This window comes from Megalopta genalis, chromosome 11, assembly GCF_051020955.1.
Source record: "Megalopta genalis isolate 19385.01 chromosome 11, iyMegGena1_principal, whole genome shotgun sequence".
Taxonomy (NCBI): Eukaryota; Metazoa; Arthropoda; class Insecta; order Hymenoptera; family Halictidae; genus Megalopta; species Megalopta genalis.
In genome coordinates, this window is record NC_135023.1 from 7,366,643 (window position 1) to 7,387,172 (window position 20,530).

Sequence of the window (20,530 nt, forward strand, 5' to 3'; positions counted from 1 at the left end):
TCGAATCCGACCCCGGAGAACAACTCGCGCCGCGCGTTCCCGGACGAGAACGCGCGGCGGTCGTGTGTGTTTCTGTTGGATTATTCTTGTTTGCAGCACATATTATTCTTTCCGACGGATCTCTTTCTCGGCGGACGCGCGCGAGCCCCCGGAAAACTCACTCGCGAGCAATGTCTTCCTGCGGCGCTAACAAAAAAGTGGCTTTTCTTGCGTGCGCGCACGTTTCTGCGCTTTTTCGGGAACGGCTTCTAACTTCCTTTGGAACGCGCGCGCTGCTCGATGCGAATGAAAGAAAAGAAATGAAGCAAAAAGGGATGAAAAGAAAAAGAAAAGACAAATCGAAAAAAAAGAGTAAACGATCCGCTGGTGCCAACGACCACTTCCGTCTCCGTTGTCCGTGCTACTTTTGCTGGGAGGAAAATTAATTTATGGACGAAAGTCTCTGGCGCGAATCATTCTCGCGGGATAATTTTGCCGTTCGCGTTTCAAGAGAACGACGAAAAAGTGCGCATCGCACTGCGGTGGCTTTCAGAGAGCTTTTATCGCTTTAGCGCTTATCGTTTCTGTAATCCTCGATCCCCTTTACCCTTCCGACGCCCTCCGTCGCGTCGCGCGTCCTTTTCCATCTCGTCCTTTTCCAACTTGCCCCCAATCCCCCTCCCCCCTCCCCACCCCCGAACCGTACCCCCATCCCTTTCCAACTCGGCCCATCCGCGCCGCCACTTATTTCCACCGCGAACCACGCGAAAAAAGGGCGAACAAAGGCGAGATCAAACGATACTCGAGAGAGAGTCGGACGTCTTGCTCCGCTTTATCGTCGACCGATCGTTAATAAGGAATACGAGAGAGACGTCTGTGTCGCGCGGTAGCCACCGTTCCGAGGCCGCTCGAAAAAGAGACGAGACGAGAACAGAAAAGAAGAGCAAAGAAGAGACGAGACGAGACGCGAGAACAGACGAGATGGGGAGGGTAGAGAAGAGAAGAGAAGAGAAGAGAAAAGAGGCGGCGGACGTTTCCTCTCGGACCCGAGAAAAACGATCTCGTAACGGGACCGTTTCGACTCGGGACGAACCGATCGGCCGAGACCAATCGATTATCGTTTGGATTTCACACGTAGCCCCGTGGACTGTATCGTCGCCGAAAGCCGAACCGAGCACGGTGAACGGTGAAAGCGTTTTCGGTCGAACGGAACGGGCCACGTTCGCGTTCCTCTCCTCCGGTCGTCCGGTTCTCGGGGATCGATTCCACGGCTCTTTCGTCGAAATCGTTCGACCCGACGCGAATCGGTCCGCCGAGAACACCGGCAACACGCCAGCATCGGCAGCAGCAACAGCAGCAGCAACAGCAGTCCCCGTTCTTTCTCTCTCCCGTCGCTGTGCACAACCTGTCCCGTTCTTTGTCCCAACAGAACAAAAAAATCTCTCTCCATGAACGATATTTCAGTTTCTCCCACCACGACGACGTCCCTTTTTTTCTGGGCTAATTCTTTGTGGTTTTGGTTTTGTGGTGTCTTTGGTACCCGACTACGAACTGCAACCGAACGCAACTGCGACAACTACCATCTACCACCAATCTACAACTCTCCAACAACAACCTACTACAACAACAACAGCGTGAGGCCACCTGCACACAATCCATACTATGTCACAAGCCACGCGGCTGCCGCACAGGTCGCGGCAGCGGCCGCTGTGATGCCAGCCGCGGCCACCGGCCAGTTCGTAGACGTAGTCGGCCATCAGGCCCATCAAGCCCAGTCGACGATTGCCGTTCCAGTAATGCCACCAGGAGCCGGCCGTAGCTTACACTATCACACACACGCAACGACACACGCATTGCCACAGCAGCCACCGCTTACCTACCCCAATTGGGTCCCGTTCACGCATTTCGGTTAGCCAGGGGACAACACGCAGTCGCTCTCAACTTCCGTCGTCGACCGTCTGTCGCGAATCTAGACACACCCGATATGTAGCTGCGCGCCTGGAACAGTCGAACGACCGAGCGATCTTCTCGAAACCGTGTCGCGATCACTCTCGACGCGGTTTTTCACGAAACGTGTCGCGCGCCTCCGTCTCGACGCCGCTGTTTTTTCGCCGGTCGTACGCTCCTCGAGCCGGCAATTCGATACTTTACGCGACCTCGAGTTCTCGAGGAGCCTGCGACAACGAACTCTGTGTGTCCCGAAGCTGCTCCGACGCGCGTGCAGCGCAGCGTCGTTGAAACCGCGACGCGCGCTAAAGATTGGACACGTTGCATCGACGATAACGCGTCGTCGAATCTACCACTCTCGCTAAGATTTCTAATCGAAATGCGCTTCGACTCGAGCTCGAGTACGTGCAGTGAAACGGTTTTCAATCGCGACCGACGAGCACGACACGCTTCGGGACACGGAAGATCGAGCCGGAGAAAAGACGCGGAACGATCGAAGTTTGCGAACCGTCGCGAAAGAGAGGAGGAACGCCGCGATCACGCGACGCTCCTCGAATGCGAAAGTGGCGGCGTCGAAGTGAAAACGCGCGACTCGCGTCGGGAAAGTGTCTCGAAGCGGCCCCTCGAGCCAGCAGCCAGGAGTACAAAGTGTCTTCGTCGCTCGACTTTCCTCGCGCCGGTCTTCTTATTCCAGGACGAAAGCCGCGCGACGACGTCGACGTAGGAGACCCGGGGAACGCGACCTAAGGGAGCCGAGCCGGAGCTAGGAAAGTTCTCGTTCCCGGTAGCGGTAACGAGGAGCTTCGGGGGTGAAAACGCGAACGTCGGTTTTCCCACGAGCCGAGATCGAACTTCTCTCCGCGTCGAGTCGGATCAACAGGTCTCGGATCCGCTCTTTTTTCCCGTCGCGCGCGCGGCTCTCGTCCGTCCCGGCGAGCCGCGACGGAAGAAGATGTTCGCGAGCTACAGCTTTGTCCCGGGACAAAGCGGAACCGTCGCGGAGACGACAGCAAGTAGGACGCGTTTCGCGAGCGTTTAGCGGGTTCCGCGCGCATTTAGGGGTAAAACGTTCTTTTAGGACGCTCGACGATTCCGTTTCGATGTGTTTAGACAAACGCGCGCGCGCGTGCGCGCGAACGCGTTAACAATGGTAGCGGATTAGCCGTCGTAGGTGGGATTTAACGTTTGTTCCCGATCCAGCCGGTCATATTGTATCGATTCGATTAATTAGACTCGCGACGAGACACGGGGGAGGCCTCTATTGTAACGAACTCGTCGGATCTCAGCGAGACAGAGCTTTTTATCGCGATGTTCGGGGCGAGCGCCGAGAGGCGCGCGGGTAGATTTTATCGGTTTCTAGCTGCCACGTGTGGACGTCGTGTAGAGAGTATTTATGGTTCTAGTTAGAGGGATTTATATGGAAAATTTTCAGAGAGTATATATATAGACGCGTCACGCGTATATATATATGTATATGTACCCTCGCCGGTTTCTTTTTGGTTTTTCGTAGTGTTAACGAGAATTTATAGAGGACGAATCGAACCAACGAATAGCAATATAGGGATGTGGAGGAGCGAGGACGTAAGCCTCGGAGCTTTAGGGGCGAGAGAGAGGATTTTATCCGCGGAACGTGTTGTACGCGAGAATGCAGTCATAGTCTTTCAGATGTTTTTCTAATTCTTGATAATATACGTAATTTAAAAAAAAATATATATATATATATAGATGTAAGTATACATCTCGCACGCGTATACGTAAAAACATAAATCTATATATATATATGAAGAGAAATAAAGAGAGAAGAAAGGCTATATATGTATGTACACACGCGGACACGTACACACGTACACGCTCACTAAAAAACTATATATACACACGTACACACACACGCGACCCTACACACACACACACAAGCAGACATACGTACACACATAAATATGTATACATATAGTATTTATTGACGTCATCGACTTTACGGCAAAAAAGATGGAAGAAAGCAAGCAAGCAAGCAAACAAACAAACAAAACTGCAAAGACTTATTAGCATTTAATCGTGCGAGCGACCGTTCGAGACTAGCTTAGAATAGTATTTTTTTACTTGAACCAAACGAAACGTCGGGAAGTCGTGCAGAGGCACACACCGTCGACACAAGAGAAGAGAGACGAGCCCAGGCCGTGTTTCCACGAGCCGAGCTAATCGATGATACACCGCGACGCGGCCAGCACAGCGCGCGTCGCGTACACTTACCTTTTAGGAAGAAAACTTCGGAAAGTCGATCGTAAAAAGTAGTGGTACACGTATACGTTGCGCAACACCATTGCAGGAAAAATGATCGATCGAAGAGGTTTGCACGAGGGGAGAGAAGAGGAGAGAGGGCCTAGTTATTGCGGCGCTCATTCGAGACAATGAGGTTCACCGACGATTTTCTGTTCCGATCCCACGCGACACTCGGGGCAAACCGATATAGGGAAACCGAGCGACGAAACAGAGAGAGAGAGAGAGAGAGAGAGAGAGAGAGAGAGAGAGAGAGAAAGCAAAGAGAACGATGAGTTAAATCGAAACGGACAATCAGCTTAGATGGCGCGTTCGGTCGCCGGAATCGAACCGAATCGTATCGCATCGCATCGTATCGTATCGTATCGTATCGTATCGTATCGTATCGTATCGTATCGTATCGAGACGAATCAACTTTTAGACGCGCGTTAATTACCTCAGATAATAGACGTGGACAATCGCGACGACGAAGGAGCTTCGCACAAGCACGCGCTCGAGAGAAATCCGCGGAGGGAACGCGCGAGAATCAAACGCGCGAGCCGAAGGACACGCGATCCTCTAGCATTTTACACACACACGGAAAGAGAGAGAAAGATAGAGACACACGCAAACACACAAACACACACAGCCGCAAACAGATAGAAAAAGCAAACACGGCGACAGGAGCGCGCGCGCGGTTCACACGACACACATAGAGACAGACACACGCAAGCACACACACCTCAGTGTGTGACCTCCATCGCACTAACAAATGCTAACAATTGTCAGAATCAGGGAAAGGGGTGCTCCACCCCCACCCCCACCCGCCTCGTCGACATCCTCCAACGTGCATTTGAGGAAAAGGTAAAAAATCAAGAACAGCTTTCAGTCGACCAAACAAGTAAACAAAGTACGACGCGCGGACGGGGTCCGACCAGCCAGCCGTTCGATCAACGACCAAACAACCCATCGTCCATTGTTCCGATCCGCTCGAACCCCGCGGATTTCTGCGCGACCAGATAAGACGGATGGCGAAGCGAAAAGTTGTCCGATCCGCGGACTCTGGCTGGCTGGCTGGCTGGTCGGTCCCCGTGCAGCGCTGGATTCACCCACGAGTATTGCTGCCACGTAGACAGCATTTGCTCTGCTTGTACCCTCTTAGTTCGTATCGCACTGCTTGCTTCGTACGCACCATTATATCCATATTCACGTATCTATACGTTACCGTACGCCCAGCTAACAAAGTATTATCCGAGTACTCTCTTGTGTAACCGTGATGAGACCGTGATATACGTCACACCGTCATTTTTTGGTAATCTCTCGTTGCCGCCATCAAGCGAGGTCTCTCACTCTCATCGGCATCGATCTCTCGTATAACCAGCAGCCATCGCCGGGGGTTGCCGGGTGCCGGGTGCAACGATCCAGGAGAAACTCGGGGCTCGGGTTTCCGCGACCTAGCCCGGGGCGGCCTTCTTGGCACCGATCGTCGGCCGAGGCTCGTCGAGTTTTCCAGAGTCCTCGAAGGTTTCGTCGGCCGACGCACGAGCCGGCGATCGGCCCGAGAGAATCCGGGCGCGGTCGCTGAAACTTGCCGAGTCACGATCCAAGTGTACATAAAGACATTAACGAGCTCCCCCAGAACCCCGAACCCCGACCCCTCAACCCCCACCCCACTCTCTCTTAGACTAAAAGATCCATCTTTTCTTATATACCGTATACAGTAATGTCTCCCTTACCGACGCTCGGATTGTCCACTAAAATGGACAATTTGGGGAAGAGGAGATACGATTGTTCGCGAGCCTCGCGGCTCGTTTTTATAATTGTGGACGATTTATATAACTATAAAAATAAACCGCGAGGCTCGAACAATCGCGTCTCCTCTTCTCCAGATTGTCCATTTTTGTTCGCAATCTGCGCGTCGATCAGAGAGACATTACCGTGTACCCGTAAAATAGCCGATCGAGCGAACGACAACAGCCGTTAACGGCGAGTAAAAAACTCCTAGAAGTCAGTAGCAGACTCTCGAAACTCGACTCACGCTTCTTCGTCCCCTAACCAGTAACCTAGTTTGTCCAGAGAACTCGATTTCTGCTCGGGGAACGGCCAGGCGATCCGCGAGAAGGACGAGATATCGTCGTGTCTCCTCGAAGGGGTCGTCGTCCGCCTTTCCACGAACAGATCAATCGACACTTGTGTGTTCCGCCGACTAATGGGTAACCCTTTGTACATATTATCTCGGTATCCAGCTCTGTATTCAGCCCCGTGCTACACACCGACCCAGGCCAGAGAGGGAATGCTCGAGTTGGGTCCTCCGAGAGCAGCCAACTTGTCTACTTTACTTGGGCGATGAAGCGCGAAAGAACGAAGGCTCCTCTCCGGTCCTCTCTGACCGAGTAGTCGGGGGGGGGGGGGGGAGGTTCGGTCGAGTCATAAATAACTTCCGATGCGGCTAGGTAGAATCTATTGTCCGTGTCTAGCCGCCTCGCGAGTCACCGGGACGAACGGAGTCTCTGCTTTCGCTGAACGGCCGAGAGATTCGAAACGAACGGAACAGTATGAAACAGAATGAAAAGAAAATGAACGTCCGTTAGAAAAGCGGAAGTTGTTTACGACGCGAACTAATAGTTCCGCGAGTAAGCAGAGACGGGACGCGTTTCTCGAGCCTCGAAAAATTGATTCGAGAGGAGCTCGGCCTGCGTTCTTTCGCCACCTGTCCTTAGATACCCGACCACAGGACTGTAGACCCCCCGGTACGAGTTTCCAGGTCTTTGATTCGCGTAGCGTCCTCCACAGTGCCCTCCCAACCACCCCACCCCAACCGCCCCCCCAACCCCGAGAATCTGTTTGCCGTTTCGAAGTAGCCGTGAAATCTAACGCTGAATTCTCGACAGGAGCACCAATCCACTGGCGCCGGACGCGGTGGATTTGACGCAGCTGACCTCGGTCGGCGAGTGGCTGGCCTCGATCAAGATGTCCCGGTACGCGGACAGTTTCGAGAGGTCCGGCGTGACGACCTTGGAAGCGGCGGCCCGCGTGACCGTGCAGGAGCTGACGGCGCTCGGCGTGACGCTGGTGGGACACCAGAAGAAGATCATGAACAGCGTGACCGCGCTGCGGGCGCAGATGTCTGCCACCTCGCAGGGCTTTCTCGTGTAACCGCGCGCGCGCGCGCTCGACAACGCTCGAAAACGAACCGCACTTGTCGGCAGCCGCGCTCGTCGCGTCGGTCCTCGAGGATCGACGGAGCCGGGCGTCGTCGGCTTCGACGTCGGCGTCCCGTCGGCGCGATCCTTCTCGAGGTTCCATCGAGGGACGACGGTCCGAGCGGCGACACCATCCTAGTCAGGACGACAGGCGTTCCAGCGCCGCGAGTACCACGAGCAACCGGAGAACCCCGAAGTACCCCGAAGAAACCCCGAACAAGCACATTCCACCGGCCCACCGCGGAGAGAGCCCGCGAGAGAGACCAGTCTCTCCCCCCGAAGGCGGGCAATCGTTTTGTCCGTCGTCGGTCCCCCGCGACGAGAACTCGTCCGCGAGACGGAGCCAGGAGGAGCCTGACGCTCCAGAATCGCCGATCTCGATCGGAAATCGCGACGCGCCCCGTGACGGGATCAATCCGTAGATAATGTATGTAACGCGCGCAGGCCTAACGAATTCGAGTCGGCCGCGGCGACTTTCTCCCTCCTCTTCCTAGAGCAACGGTGTCCCGGAGAACCGGCCCCTTCAGCGAAGGGACACCGGAACTGCCGCCGTCTGATCACTGCCGTAAAACGTTTACACGCACTCGCGATGCTCCGCTCGACGCGACCGGAGGCTACCCGCCGAGAACAGAGCGCGTCAAATAACTTAACGAACAAATAACGTTCGTCGTCGAGTCGTGCTTCGACGCCGCGAATTCACCGAACCTCTGCTGTCGCGCCGACGCGGCAGAGACGAGCGCGCGAAGAGCTAATCTTTCTCCTCGACGACGGACCTTTCTGTTTTGTACGTTCTTCACCGAACCCCACTTCCCCCTGTTTCCGTGCCACGTAAACCCGGCGCTGGCGAGGTGGCTGAATCTAAACGAGACACGAGAGCAGACTCCGCTTCGACGATGCAACGCGTTACATAAAACTCTCCATATATTTTCAATCGATGTTAGATCGCGTATCATTTAATTAAGTCCCGCCACTGCCTCCGTTTCGGCACGACTCACTGCCACGCGATACGTTCTCTCAAATTTATAGTCAATTCAGAACATCACACCGGGGTCTTCGGCTCGCCCACCTTGCTAACGCTGGGATAAAAGCAAACCGATCCACGTTCCGCGCGGCGTTCCCGTTCGCGTCGGACGGCGAATCGAGCCACGAACAAACACGATCGTCCAACGTTTGCAGACCATCCCGCGAACCGACGGCCTAACAAAACTCTGTCCACGCGCCGATCCTGGATCCTCCGGTTCGCCCGAACACCGCGAATCGTTGCAGCAACCTGGCCGAACCAGCGCGATTCCCCGTTTCGAAACTGTCCAGCTTTCGATTGAAATCGTTGATTTGTATGTTTTGTTGAAGCGCGTCGAACAACGCGCGCACGCTGTTCGACCGAGACGCGTCGCGGCGAACGGCGAACGGCTTGCGATCGTCGGTGAACACGCGCCGCTGCCGATCGTACTATTTATTTATACGACAATTTACGAGGAACAGATGAGTCTTGTAAAGAGGAGGAACGCGGTTCCGAAACTTGCCGCAGCCGCCTCGCGAGAAACGGCACTAACGTCGGAGAATCGGAGGACAGGAGCGAGCCTAACGCGGCGTTCGGCAACGTCCTGTGCAACAACGAATCTTTCATCCTTTATACAGCGATAGCGGCGGATCGGTCGCGCGACGATCGACGAAACGAGGCGTGTTGCCGTCACTTAACTTTATTGTACGCGAGTCGCGCGTATGTACCTGTTCGAGGAAGCGAGCGAGAGAGTAACGAAACACATGTGCCAATGAAGCGAGCCGAGGGAAAGTATAGAGAAAGTATATTCGAAAGTGTGCAACGATTATTGCTAGGGTCCGGAGAAGAAACCAATGGTACGAGGAAATCAGTCGTCGAACGTGTCCCTCGGCAACGTGAACATATCAAGGCGTATGGAGAGAGAGAGAGAGAGAGAGAGAGAGAGAGAGAGAGAGAGAGAGAGAGAGAGAAGAAACGAATCGAGGGCTCGGACAACGAGAAGCCGAGGGACGACGAGAACCGACGAGACCGGTTCCGGCGATTGCTAGATTTTTCTTTCGTTTCGAGGCTCGTTTCGTCGCGGCGGATGGTCTGCAGCTCGTTGAAGTCGCGTTCGCTGATTTTAAAGACTGCGCTCCCCCGGTCCTAATTAGGCCTCCGGAGACACCCGTGTCGAAAGACGAACGACGCTTTGTCGGGAGCTCGAGCGGTAGAGCGATCGAAGACCCTTCCGAGCGAGTCCGCAGGGCCACGGGCAATTTTAATTCTTAATTTAACGAATTACGATATAGAAATATAGTTGACGGGATCCGAGGCGCCGATCGATACCCGAGGAACCCGGTGTTTCGGCCTGCGCGTCGAACGGGACGGATATCAATGGGCGAGAGAGCGGTCCGCCGGTCTTCCTCGGATCGGTGGATCGGCGCGTCGAGATCTCTCGAAGATTAGAATGATTCGTACTCGAGGTCGTTCCGTTCGCGTTCGGATAATGCGATGGAAGGTCCTGGAGGGTCGCGGGTCCTCGATGCGACCGCGAGCCCTCTCGGTTTAAAGGGAGGAGGAACGAGGAAACCCGGACAGAGCTGCCGGATCAGAAACGAAAGAGAGAAAGAAAAAGAGACGGCGACGATTTAAGAAGCAATAAGCGAATACACGCAAATGCAGATTTTTATATAGAGAATGTTAACAAATTTCAGAAAGATATTAATTATCGATAGCGCTATCTTCCTAAATGTTCGTATTCAAATGAAAATGGGGAAAAAGTTAACGAGAGGGCGAGGTGTACAGCGTGCGAGGGTGGACGCCACGAGCGACGCGCGACACTATGGCAGGTGTATGTCCCAGCCGAGAACGTATAGAGAACCAACCGCGTCCGAAAGCGAAACGAACCCGTCGACGGCCGAATCAAACGAAAACGAGTAAAAGCAAACGGAAAGTGTGCGTGCGTGCGTGCGTGTGTGTGTGTGCGTGCATGCGTGTAGCTTTCGTTTCGCTCGGCCGGGGGGAAGCCCGCCGCCAGCAAACGCCGCCAAACTCAACGGAAAAGGTTTTAAAGAACTCTTTCAAGCTGTAACTATTTGTGTCTAGCGACGAAACCTGCGAGTGCGACCTGAAGTTTTGAGAATGTCGATAGTTTCAGCGGATTTAATATTTAGATTTCATAGATCTCTATCGATATTACACACGATCGTAGGCACGAAACGAGCAGATGATAATTAGTTAGAGCGTAAAGGATATCTTATTAGAGAGAGAGAGAGAGAGAGACCTTTTCGATTTTCACTTTTTAAGTCTTTCGAGTCTCGAGTCGGCCCGAGAACGGGCTGAACCCACCCCCGCCCTCCTTCTCCCGTCCCGATCTATGCTAATCACCTCTGTTTCCCATCGTCTCCTCCTTCTTTTTCCTCCTCTTCTTCTTCTTCTTCTTCTTCTTCTTCTTCCTCGTCCTCTTCATCATCATCATCATCATCATTATTTTATTCTTCTTCGCCCTACACTTTCAAAGCTTTTGATAGTACTTCGTGTCGGTGTATTTACGTTGTATCTTTCTCTCTTCCTCTGCCTCTCCTTCTCCCTTTCCGACAACGAGACGCGAGGAGAGCCCACTTTTAATATTCCGGAGACGGGGATCCGAGATTAGAAATGGAAGAGCGATAGAAAAATAGAAATGTATCCATTAACGTAAATCAAAATTCTTCTCGGCCGTTGCGCGGACGAATCTTTCGTTGGCCCCCTCGCCAACGTTGACCCCTGCCATCGTTGTCTGTCCCATTGGTTCGCTTATCTGCCCGCCCCCATTACTTGTTGTTTCATCATTTGCCGTTATTACCGTCAATTGCAGTATTCTCGCCTAATAATCGGTTGCTCTTTCCATCGAGGGAACGCAGCGAAACGAAAGGGAGAAATTCAACGGAGTATCCCTCCTATTACTGAAACGAAGCCTGAGAAACCACACCGACCACCCCACAGCCCCTCTCTTTTTTTTTTGTTTTATTTAATAACATTTTACTCGATTAACACATTTTCTGTACTACTATTTATTAAAAAGCAAAGAAAGCCTTATTTATTGTTTAGAGATCTGACTAAATTAAAGCGAACGTTCGAATTGTCGTAGGTTTATCTATTTACCTTTGCTAGAATCGTGCGAACGGGGACGAGAGAAAGAAAGAAAGAAAGAAAGAAAATAAAGTGAGAGAGAGAGAGAGAGAGAGAGAGAGAAAGAGTGAACATGCAGTTATTTCCTTACCGCGGAGGTTTTTCGAGAAGCTCGGTTCCGTCGTAAAGAACAAAAAAGAAAAATCGTGAAACCTGGAAACAGATTCCGGAGCAGCACCCAGCAACATAGAAATACGATCGTCGAGTCTCCGAGCAGCTCTATGTTCTTTATCGATTAGTTAAGCGATTATCATTTTTCTTTTTTCTTCTCTGTGAGCGACCTACGTGGCGCATCGTTTCATTCTCCCTCCGATTTTGTTTTTCTTTTTGTTTCCGTTTCTACTGCTACCAACCGGTCTTTTTACAGCGAACTTTATCAATGTACCTGCTTCGAAAAAAACGAAAAAGCATATGAAAGAAGTTTTTAAAAAAGAGTAAAAACAAGAGAAACGAAAAATGTAAAAGTAAATGGAACTGTTATATCGAGAATTCGCGAGAAGACAAAGCACACAGGTACCGTCCCGTATATATTATAAATAGCTCGCATTCATAACTATCACACGTACACGCATCATAATTTATGTATACTCGTCGAACTGAGTTTTCACAAGCAGATTGGTTCAGCGAAATCGCCACCGTGTGTCCTCGATTCATTGTAAGAAAAGTATGTGCGAAAACGAATAAAAAAAAAAATATAAAGAAAAGACAATGCGACAACAAAGCGCAACAGATGCAATAAGAGAGTTAATGTCGACAAATTTTGGAATGTGTCTAAAAACATTTTTCCTATGGTGTTGTCAAGACGATGTTGAATGTAAATAAGATATAATAAATAATATACCTTATACGATGTAATATTAAAATTGTTCTCATTTTTTAGACCTCCGAATTCACCGCGAACGAAAATTTAATAACACCACGAATATTTAATTATTTCCCCAACTATAAAGATTAATATTGCATTTATGCAATCGGACGAACTAGTATTCCGCGGGATCCGCTAATAATATCGACTACAATATAGCATGACTTAATCGGTTACCAGCGATTTTTTATCGGCATGCTCTTCCACACGAATACTTTACATACATATGTGTATAAATTCACGCTGTGAAACTAACTACATAATTGTGATTAAAGAATGCAAAGTAGACCACCAGCGCCATTCACAATACATATTGAGTCATAATTAGTAAGCAAGTAGCTATTAAGAATTATTCAAAATTCCGTGGCAATATACACACGGAATAATAAATTATACAGTATTACGGATCTAACTGATGCACCTAAGTGAACCAAAAGAATTTACCGCGAAGTTCTGGCTATCTTCTCGTTATAATTTTTTATGAATTTGTTACATAATTAATGAGTTATTAACGATTCTTGGACAGTCCGTTTATTTCTCTAATGCCCGTAATGTGTAAGACAAGAAGCGAACGATTGTGCGATAAGAATAGAAAGCCATACCGGTGGCGCCATCTACGGTGGCGGGTTTGTGAACTAACTTTCCCTATCTCCACCGTGTGTAAGACAAGGACAGAGATAGTGTGCGACAAGGAGAATAGATGACCCGGTTCTGCCACCAACTTTTTCGACGGACTTCGAATTCCCTGGTAAGTGGTAGGAACACATGATATAGATGGAGGTATCCGACAAGGACAAACTTATGCGTTTTACGGAGCGAGAGAAGGACGCACAGTGAGACTCTCTCTCGACGTATCAATTCGAGGGAAGATTCGTTAATAACTCAATTACCAGGAATAATTTATAAACATTTGCGATTGTAGCATGTAGAATGGACCTCCAGCTACTTTCACATATAGTTTTTGATCAGATTTTATGCGTTATTAGAGAGTTATTAATTAATTTTGACAAGCAGTATCCCCGCGTGACCTCAAAAAATTAAACATCGTTCTACAAATAATTATTTTTCTGACTTTACAGGCACCATTTGTGATTCTTTAAAATCGAAGAATGTAGAATGGACTCCTAGCAACACACCAATCACAAATTTAATCACATTTGGTTCGTAATTAATAAGTTATTAACAATTTTTGCGCGGGAGTATTCTCCAATCCTATCGCCGTAACGGTTCAGACAAGGACAGGTAGATGGCGCAACAAGGATGGCAATAGTCTGAACGTGCCAATAACTTTGTTTCCTACGGCTCCTGATACTATTCTATCAGAAGGTGTATAAAAGAGAGTTAGTGGCGCGGAAAAGGTATTTCTGTCTTTGTCGCACATTCTACCTTTCTCTGTCTTACACACAGTAGGCACTATACCGATAAACATACCTTCCAAAAATCACTAATTACTCATTAATTATGCATAAAATCTCAACAAAAATGTAATGAGAAGTTAGCTAAGACTTCACTTTACATTCTTTTAACGTCAAGGTGCGTATATATATATATATAAATTGTGGTTGCAAAACCAATTAAACAATGGTTTTGAGAGAGCGTATTTAACTCTTTAAGGTTATGTCGGAACATTGCATCCAAAATTTATTAATAACTCTGTTTAGCATGACAATTTATACACTTTTGTGATTGAAGACTCTAGAGTGGACTTCTGGCGACTTTCACGATACGTTTTGGATCACAATTTGTTCGTCGTTAGGTATTTATTAACATTTTTCAAAATAACCGTTACGATGTATTTTCAAATAATTTGACATTGCCTCCGAGAATAATTAATTTAGCCGTTTTCCAAACACAATTCATGCATCTTTGTATCCAAAGAATCTAGAGTGAAGTCTCAGCTAAATTCCTATTATGATTTTGTAAAGATTTGATGCGTAATAAATGGGTTATTAACAATTTTTGGAAGGTATGTTTATCGGTATAGTGCCTACTGTGTGTAAGACAGAGAAAGGTAGAATGTGCGACAAAGACAGAAATACCTTTTCCGTGCCACTAACTCTCTTTTATACACCTTCTGATAGAATAGTATCAGGAGCCGTAGGAAACAAAGTTATTGGCACGTTCAGACTATTGCCATCCTTGTTGCGCCATCTACCTGTCCTTGTCTGAACCGTTACGGCGATAGGATTGCAGAATACTCCCGCGCAAAAATTCTTAATAACTTATTAAATACGAACCAAATGTGATTGAATTTGTGATTGGTGTGTTGCTAGAAGTCCATTCTACATTCTTCGATTATAAAGAATCACAAATGGTGTCTGTAAAGTCAGAAAAATAATTATTTGTAGAACGATGTTTAATTTTTTGAGGTTACGCGGGGATACTGCTTGTCAAAATTAATTAATAACTCTCTAATAACGCATAAAATCTGATCAAAAACTATATGTGAAAGTAGCTGGAGGTCCATTCTACATGCTACAATCGCAAATGTTTATAAATTATTCCTGGTAATTGAGTTATTAACGAATCTTCCCTCGAATTGATACGTCGAGAGAGAGTCTCACTGTGCGTCCTTCTCTCGCTCCGTAAAACGCATAAGTTTGTCCTTGTCGGATACCTCCATCTATATCATGTGTTCCTACCACTTACCAGGGAATTCGAAGTCCGTCGAAAAAGTTGGTGGCAGAACCGGGTCATCTATTCTCCTTGTCGCACACTATCTCTGTCCTTGTCTTACACATGGCAGAGAGATAGGGAAAGTTAGTTCACAAACCCGCCACCGTAGATGGCGCCACCGGTATGGCTTTCTATTCTTATCGCACAATCGTTCGCTTCTTGCTTATGCATTGCAAGCATTAGAAAACTAGCGCTGGTCTTTCGAAAATTGATAGTTCATATTTCTCGAGTAATTAGAGAATTTAAATTGTAAGTATTTACAGTTTCCAAATTTATAGAAAACACCGGGGGACTTGAAATATTGAGTAAGACATGCGTGTAAAATTTTCGAAAAGTGAGAAACTTTATAGAATTTGGAATAAAAAGTGAGGCACTTATGTGGGCTCAATTTAAAACTTGATGATCGCATGATGTGCTTGATAAGTGATAACTATAATTTAATACCAAATTTTTCTTGGTGAAAACAAATGATTAGACTTAAAAAAATCTCTAAAGAATCGAATGTATAATTTTTTAAATCTTTGTAAGAAATTATTGCTACAATGCAAGAACTTCTGTCACCGTGAATTTCGTGTTCTTCGATAAGTAATAATCATTTAATTTGGTTTCAAAGTTGAATAAAACTAAAACAAAAATATAACCAGAATTTCTTTTTAGTTTCTTTGGTCATAAAAATCTATTACTTGCAGAGGTAAAATAATTAAAGACCGAATTAAACAAAATTTGTTATCATACTCCTTTTAATTGAACTACAGTTTATTGTTTCCACTGCTACAACCAATATATCGCATTGTTTGCACGACGTACCAATTTTCATTCAAGAGGTATTATGTATTGTACAAGACATCGTAAAATCCAACAGTGCGTGGTTACTGTTTAGCTTCCCTTGCGTCTAAATGTGCTCTATAACCCATAATTTCATATGCACGTATATCTCTTCTAAAACAGAGAGCATTGTAATCTTGCTCTTCAGCAAGAGTCTCATGCATTATTTTGTTCATTTTTTTCAATTCCCTTAGTTCCGTCATCTTAACGCAATGGTGTAAACGTCTCTCGTAACTTTCTTGTTTGCCTGTATACAAGTATCTGGCAATGAATCTTGTAATAGGCGACTGTAAAAAGTAACAGAATATGAAGAAATCATTTCAATTCTTATTTATTTACCATTATTTAAATGTTCTCCTTCCTCACCCTGTGATATTCCCATTCCTTTGGAACATAGCCTTCTGGAATTGGTGTCAGTGTAGCTGGCCCAATAAAAACATTAGCATAGGTGACAACACATAAAATTGGTATTAATCCAACAAAAAAGTAAAAGTGGAACCAATCCTTAAATTTGTGGTATTGCCAATCTGTGGCCCTTACGACCATAGAATTGTGAGACATACATCTTGCAATATCTGTAAAAAATAAATTAATGTAACGAATCATCTTCAACAAATCATTCTTAGCCATATATTTCACATAAAAAGTTTTATAATTATGTAGATATTTACACATTCATTGTACATATTTACACTCTTAATAAGGATCACTGAAATGAAAACTCACTGGACTTCGAAAGTGCTGTAAACATTTATTAAATAATTGTCCCACTTTCTTTGACATCGATGCAAAGAAATAGCACATGGGAAATCTATGTGATAATCATATTTTCTCTATAGATAGTAATTCTTTCGCTGTCATTCTATTATTTCAAATGCAGAAATATGAACCTTGGTGGTAAATAAACTACCAAAGTGACAAAAGTCATCGTATATTTTTATGAAACTACTGTATATGTTTCTACCGATCAATAAACGGCACGTTTATTACGATGATACTGGTATATTAATATTTTGTCAATACTAGTATCAGGAACTATGAACACATCAAATAAGTGTCCTCGAAATTGGAGACCGAATAATTATGACAATTAATGTGCCTACAATAGTTACATAACAAAACAGTAACGCTTTCGGTGATAGTGTTTCATCCGTGAAATGACAAACGATATCGTAACTATTTTGTTTTTATCGATTCAAACTTAACTGTTCTTTGGCACTGTTTTCACCAATAATCCATAAGGCTTGAAGAACTTTTGTCCAGTGGAAAACAAAATCTTACTCCACGTTGTCATGTTGAATCTTCAATGAAGAGGAGTATTTCTCTTTGCCATCAACTTCATTATACGCGCACAGGTAAAAGCGCTGAGTTAGCGGCGCTGTCTACAATGTAGATAATACCGTACGCAAAGTTATCGACTGAGTAGCTTTTCGTTCTAGGCGCGAAAATTTGAATCACAGACTTCCTCTATCACGAACAGGAGAGCGATATATAATTCTTTACTATTTGAATTTAATACCGTCAGAATTTAATAATTAATCGTTCAAACAATGAAGTTCCAAACACCGCGATTTCTATACAATTACTTCTTTCTGTCTCTTACAGCAGCATTACACAGTAGTCATTCTGATTAAATGTTAAGATACCATCGCTGAGAAAGTATTTCCAGCAAATGAAAATCGTTTCTCGATCGTTCCATTATCTACGCACGCATTTACATACATATACGAAATAAAAAGAAGAAATTCGCGCGCACAGCTTTCGCGACGAGATCTAATATACGAAGACTAGCGTCAACAAAGTCGGGTCAAACGAGTAATTGATCCCAGGAAACGATTCTGTATTACGAACACTCTAGAAACCTTTTGATTACGGTGCTTCAAAAGAAAGAGAGAAATAATACAAACTGATGAAACAACACTCGATTGTTAGACTGCAGATTTTACGCAGTTCGAACAAAAATAAGCAAATGAGAATACAACAAGCTACTTTATTGCAAATAATGCAGAATAATTTTGCCTTGCACTATAAGGCCGACAGACTATTAATTACATATATTATCATTCCTAGATTGTGCGCAGGTAAAAATGTAAATATTATACTTTTCTATTACTCTTAGGATATGTTTCAATTAAGGATCAAGATATGATAGTTGTATAAAATTCGCAGTCTAATATTTTGCTCTATTTTGCTGACGTAAACGTCCGCATCTTCTGACAACAAAAGCATTCATCGGTCATTCCCAATTGTTAACGAATCGCACGATTTCGATATAGGCGAAACGGATTAATGGGGGCTTACAATTTTCAGCGGTCTCTTTAACGCGACCGGCTATGCAGAAGCGATCGAAGAATATTTTGATGGTAGGCAGCGATCGATCGATTGAATCTACAGTGAGAATCTGGGTTCAACCGGTTAACGAGGAGGACGAGGAGGGCCGATTCTTGAGCAGAATAACGCTCAGAGCATTTGCATGTTGAATTTATTTTGTTGTACTTTATTTACTTCTTCATCGAATCATTATTACCATTATCATGTAATAATAATTAATAATTTTCCGTCTCGTTTCTGTTCTCACTTTTGTGTTATATCAACCTTACATGATAGCTCTTAGTATTTTTTTATTAACACACGCGTTGCTATCACCTTGTTTTATTGTGTTCGATAGTTGCATCGTATCTATTACATAATACCAAGATCGTTTCATTAGAGAAGATACCGTTTTTGCGTGTGCAGTTTTGTGAATCATTGCGATAAAAAGATTATCGAGTTCGCTACGAACCGAAAGAAAAATGTTTTCTAAAACGAACGACCATGCAAAAGTTTTAGAACATGACTTTCCATTCGGTATATTGGCACGTCGAGTCCGATAGCAGTGTCTTTCCGAGGGATTCGTCGTTAAAAAATCCGCCACTTTACCTGCACTAATCTATTATCATCCTCTTAAGGTGTTACATTATCAGATATACGCGTGCAATAAATCGATACTACAATATTTCTCGGCCATTGAAATCATGGAAAGTTATCGTGCAATTGGCGTAACTGGAACGTAATTGATGCCGTCAAGCTACCATAGATCATTCTTAATCGTCTCGGTAATTTTTTCATTCGCACAGTTCAATGTCATCGCGATGTCTTCTTCAGGTGAATCCCGATGAAACTTGACGCGCAAGTAAAATATTTCATGTACATGTATTTTATGAAATATTTTAGAACGCAGACGGTGCTGTTAGCTCCTTTTCTGTAAAACTGATCGTTCCGACTACCATGTTCTTGGGACTTACGATCTCCCTTTGAAAAGCATGCTCTTCTTCGCTGGCCAGGTCACTCCGCGGCATAAAAGTCATTAGTCGATATCCGCTACCGCGGATCTCTTTAGTTCCTGTTCCCATCAGTTTTATGGTATTATCGGTAGTCGCGTCAGTTTTATAGAGTACACCTACCGATTCCGCCAACAAGGCGACCCTGAATAAATGGGTTAAAGACCGCCAGCCTTTCCCCGTTCGTTTTCCGAGTGATCTCAGGCGCTGAGAGTCTCGTCGCGGATCGTCCACGTCTCACGTGTTGCATCGCGACAGCAATTGCAGCCAGCTCAGCAAGCCTCCTATGCAGAATTCATACACACGGTGATCCGTGGAATCGGTGGAGCCGAGAGTATCCACGTGATTCTCACGTCTCCGTTTCATTTTGCCCCCGTTGTCGTTTTCGTAACGCCGGCCGTTGTGCACGTGAACCTCTACGTGGCTCTGACGTCCAACATCTGTAAATCGTACTGTCTTGTCGCCTGCTAGCTCAACGAAAGCTGGGCAGCGAGTTAAAGCTTCTTAGGATAGAATCTATTTGCGGCGGTCTGGTACTCGTCGGATTAAATGCTGATGCTTGCTGTTTACACCCATGACTGTATTATCTTCCGATACGCTGTTTCTTTCGAGACGGTCTTTCGTTTTGTTCCTGGACAGTAGGCGTTTTCTGGTCCTTCTTGAGGAGTATTCTTGACGATCGACGAATCTTGTATTTTTGTTTAGACAATTTCGCAGGTGTGCAAAGAGTCTCCTCGTTTGAAAAAGTACAATAAACTCCCTCTAAAATTGATGCTCGGCTTGGAAACAAAAACGGACAATTTGGGAAGAGGTTCGTGCCGATTTGCGACTCGTTTTTATACCTACCAATTGTTAACAACTATAAAAACGAGCCACAAGGCTGGAATGATCGTACCACCTGTTCCCAAATTGTCCATTTTTATTTACTGTACACCTATGTTTCAAATGTCCATTCGTTCCGTGTGTCTTGAGGCGGCTCCATTCATTCGTAAAATGTTTTCATCCTTTCTGAAAAATAAACAGGGTAAATATTATCGCGGATAAGTGAATTGTATACATTAATGAATCTTGTATTTTAACGAGCGAGATTACTTAGCTAAGCGGACCTACAAAGAATCTAGTTATTTAATAACTATATCTGCGCTCGACGTGTCTATTCGTTCTGTTTCTCCAGAGGTAGCATCATTTTTTGATAAAATGTTCCCGGATTCATTGGCACGTTTCTTCCAAGTGTCCTTTCTGAAAAATATCACAAAATGAGAATTATTTTAAAAACAATTTCAAGAAGTAGACTTCTACAGATCGATGT

The 20,530-nt window shown here is 46.0% G+C and overlaps 2 protein-coding genes across 21 annotated transcripts in view; one reads left to right on the plus strand and one right to left on the minus strand.

Annotated features, from left to right (window-relative positions):
• The window catches only part of Eph (Eph receptor tyrosine kinase), a 126,114-nt gene extending 113,716 nt beyond the window's left edge, over nucleotides 1-12,398 (plus strand). For 14 of the 19 annotated variants that reach the window (XM_033479733.2, XM_033479738.2, XM_033479748.2 and 11 more), the window contains 2 exons: nucleotides 4,969-5,043; nucleotides 7,071-12,398. In XM_033479733.2, coding sequence (XP_033335624.1) covers nucleotides 4,969-5,043; nucleotides 7,071-7,335 — 340 coding nt within the window. In that variant the 3' untranslated portion in view covers nucleotides 7,336-12,398. Of the gene's footprint in view, nucleotides 1-1,612; nucleotides 4,461-4,968; nucleotides 5,044-7,070 lie in introns of those variants that run through there. The other 5 variants (XM_033479744.2, XM_076525413.1, XM_033479753.2 and 2 more) reach the window with 2 other exon arrangements.
• Nucleotides 12,399-15,798: 3,400 nt separating this feature from the next.
• Nucleotides 15,799-17,270, minus strand: ND-SGDH (NADH dehydrogenase (ubiquinone) SGDH subunit). 2 transcript variants are annotated; one of them, XM_033480248.2, is made up of 3 exons: nucleotides 17,108-17,270; nucleotides 16,268-16,476; nucleotides 15,799-16,188 (listed from the first exon to the last, which is right to left on the minus strand). In XM_033480248.2, exons 1-3 carry the CDS (start codon nucleotides 17,193-17,195, stop codon nucleotides 15,946-15,948), a joined length of 540 nt encoding a protein of 179 aa, XP_033336139.2. In that variant the 5' UTR covers nucleotides 17,196-17,270; the 3' UTR covers nucleotides 15,799-15,945. The 2 variants fall into 2 exon arrangements, with proteins under 2 accessions (XP_033336139.2, XP_076381544.1); XM_076525429.1 differs by lacking the exon at nucleotides 17,108-17,270 and adding an exon at nucleotides 16,573-16,591.
• Nucleotides 17,271-20,530: the final 3,260 nt, after the last annotated feature.